We start from the raw sequence: 3,349 nt of genomic DNA on the forward strand, positions 1-3,349 counted from the left end.
TGCGACTTTCAGAGTAGACAGAGATCTATTATTATCAGGCCGTTTGCGACTGGATCTCAATGCGCATCGCTGCTGTTTGTGCGTAATGGTCTTTCATATGATACTTGTATAATTTTGCAGTATATTGGAAGTTGGTGCAAGTATTCGCGTAAGCTCGGGCGCAATTATGAACAACATAATGGTAAAAATGTTGTCTCTTCATTACACACAACAGTATGTATATATCATTTGAAACACGCGTTTAATTATGAAGCTTTGTAAGATTGGCACTTAGGATGTCGGGGAGTTAAGCCGAGGTTTTAGGTTTGATCCCATTCTGAGTGACCACAATATATCGTGGACGATATGCGAGAACGTGCGCTTGCTTAGATTTACTTGTAAACGTTTTTTGTTATTATTATTTACCTACTCAAGCACTTTCCCAAGTGTGCGTGTTCTTGTTGCGCCAATTATCTATGTATCGACGCTGCGAGCATTGTTTTTTTTTTTTTTTTCGAATGGAGCTGTGGGTGATTTAGCTTCGGCTCTACTTCAGTTTTATATTTGTTGCCAGTTTTTAGGGCACTTTCACGCTTCCTAAGTGTCAAATACTAAAAAAACACGCGCAGTCCTATGATCGGTAACTTTTTTTTTTTTGGCTGGCCGTTGTTTACGTCTTTCAGCCATTGATATGCATAAGCCGCGTTTCTGTAACCGATTCATTTTGTGCATTTTCTCGTTTCACCTTACAACCCGAATAACCGGGCAGGATGATTGCCTATTTATTTTTGCCTGTGTGGACGCTGTGACGGGCTAGGAAAACGTGCAGTATGATTTATGGATATTTTGCGCGCATGTCATCGATGCTCGATGTTCTTTATAGTTGTTCGCATGGCTTCCTTCACGATCTCATCTGTGCAGTACGGTGTGTTGGTATTTAAACCAAACTTTGCTTTACCAGGCATTCTTGGCAATACCTAAGTCGTTAATGATATATTTACTGGCAAGTTCTTCCTTCTTAATTAACATTTCTTCTGAGATTATGTGTCTAGTAAAGTGCCTAGATTTTTCCCTGTTCTTAAGTACCGACAACCATTGAAGCGCCGGCGACGAATCTCATTGGCTAACGCTCGCTCCAACACCTGGTGAAACGCGTCCCCCATTCACTAATGACAGGTGGTTGACGGGAGGAGAAAGGCTCGTCGCGGTAGCATATTGTTAGCTGAAAGATGCGTGGCTACTTAGACGCACATGGCTTTGTAAATCTTCCAAGTTAGGAAGAAAATGGCGTCGGACGCCAGCTGCGCGTGAGAGAGGGCCGTGAAAGGAGGCAGTTGTCGGTACTTAAGTAAAAATGAAAAATCTAGGGACTTTAGTGTCTACCAGCCGTTCAGGTGCAAAAAGGATGCCACGAGAATCACTTTTAGCTGAAAACACGTGTTCTTTTTCTCGCTGCCACGCGGCAGGTGGTAAATCCCCCTTTCCACACTTCTTCAAGGCAGTCTGGGAAAGGATTTCCCGAAACGCGAGGGCGAGAGGGAAGGAGGCGAGGGGTGATGGTGGCTGGTGAGGGGGTTAGCAAAGTGGCGAATCAGCAGTCCCTGATACCTTCTACGTCTTTCACGCGTCTAAAGCAAAGTGGCGAATCAGCAGTCCCTGACACCTGCTACGTCACTCACGCGTCTAGACCAATGAGCGAGCAGCGGGGAGGTTAAAAGCGGGGCTCGAATCGTGGAAACTTCACTCACCTGCTCGCTGACGAGACTCTTGCAGCATCAGCCATGAAGATCTCCACGGCCATCATCGCTTCCCTGGTCGGCATCCTGATCGTCTCCCTGGCCGACGACTCCGAGGCCAAGCTAGGCCTCGCCTTGGCGCCGTTCATCTGGGCTGGAAACCTGGCCAAGGACGCGACGCAGTCCCTGGTCGCCTACAAGCTGTCTCTAGCTACCAAGGCCCTCGCCATGATCACCGGTAACCGCTCCTTTCGGGCCACCATCTCGTACGACTCTCGGCTCGAGCGGTACGAGGACGCCCCAGCACAGGACGTTGATGAAGGAGTTGCCTGGAGCAGTCTCAAGAGCCCGGTACCAGTCACGTCCCCTCCGGAACCTGTACACGTCGAAATCGAGGTTAGTGATCCTTCTTTTCTAAAGAATTCACCGTGGTTTCTTTTTTTACATTACGTAGCAGCATATCCACTGATGGTTAACGTTACATGCGTCTTTTCTCATAAATTTTCGTGCTCCAGAGCACGTTTTCCTATGTAGTCATTTTACAGTCGGTGTTAACTTGCATTCCTCTATTTGCTTCACTTCAGGTGCCCGCCGTGACGAAGCCAGTCATCCGTATTCCTACGCTACCACCATTGCCCAAGACTGAGGCGCCTAAGATCGTCGTCCCTAAGGTCGTGGTGCCCCAGCTGCCTAGAATCGTGGTTCCCAAGCTGGTCGTACCCAAGCTCGTCGTGGCTGAAGTCTCTGTTCCCGGTGTCGTGCAGTCCAAGGTCGACCTGCTGAGGGCCAAGATCAACGGCAAGCTCAAGCAGCTTGGGGGCCAGTCCGTCGGGCTCCTCGGAGCCCCCAAGTACGCGAGCGGCTACATCCAGGGTGGCTTCCGCGTCGGCCATGGCACCGGCGCAGCAGCCCAAGCCCAGCTGGGTTCCGATCCCGCGACTACTACGGCTCCACCCGCCGAACCGCGATCTTCCGCCGACAACAAGACCGAGCTGTACGCTACCACCACCAACCACAGCCGCCCGGTCCGCTCAATCGACGCAGGCGTGGTGGGCCGCTATTTCCAGTTCATCCAGGCGAACGACGCGGGCCGTTGCGTGGCGCTCATGGTTTGCTCAATGGCGGCCCATCCTCACCAATTCGGCGCCTACGGACGCAAGGTCGTCGATTTCTTCAAAGACATCAAGCCCCAGGCATCCTCCCCTGTAGCGGTCTACCAGGAAGCATCGAGTGTCGGGCGCAGCGGTGATTCCTGCCAGTCACGGTATTCGACTTGCCAGGTGGACCCGAAGTACCTCGCCCAGCTCGGTGAATCTCACATCCATTTGTAAAGAAACCGAGCCCGGAGAACGAATCCGCGTTCGATTATTTCTAGTCACTCATCGGAAACAGCTCGTGTATATATTTCATCACGTTTATAGAAATGTACATACTTGTAAATACACTAAATAAAATGTATATATATTTTTAACATGCAGCCTTTTTATTATACGGCTAGACCAAGTCTGCAGGCACTGCACCCAGCTTGGTCCTCTGTCGTTCATGAATATCATTGTCGGTCTTTGTTGGTCACATACAACCTCATTTGGGGGCGGACCATGAAACCAAGGAAAGTATAGGGCCGTTATTTGTAG

At 49.8% G+C, this 3,349-nt stretch overlaps 1 protein-coding gene across 1 annotated transcript; it reads left to right on the forward strand.

Moving 5' to 3' along the window:
- The first annotated feature begins 1,760 nt into the window (after positions 1-1,760).
- On the forward strand, positions 1,761-3,046 carry LOC119398859 (uncharacterized). Its single transcript, XM_037665677.2, has 2 exons — positions 1,761-2,111; positions 2,300-3,046. The coding sequence occupies exons 1-2, from the start codon at positions 1,761-1,763 to the stop codon at positions 3,044-3,046; spliced, it is 1,098 nt and encodes a 365-aa protein (XP_037521605.1).
- The last annotated feature ends 303 nt before the right edge of the window (positions 3,047-3,349 follow it).

The sequence above is a fragment of the Rhipicephalus sanguineus genome, chromosome 7 (assembly GCF_013339695.2).
Source record: "Rhipicephalus sanguineus isolate Rsan-2018 chromosome 7, BIME_Rsan_1.4, whole genome shotgun sequence".
In the NCBI taxonomy this organism is placed as follows: domain Eukaryota; kingdom Metazoa; phylum Arthropoda; class Arachnida; order Ixodida; family Ixodidae; genus Rhipicephalus; species Rhipicephalus sanguineus.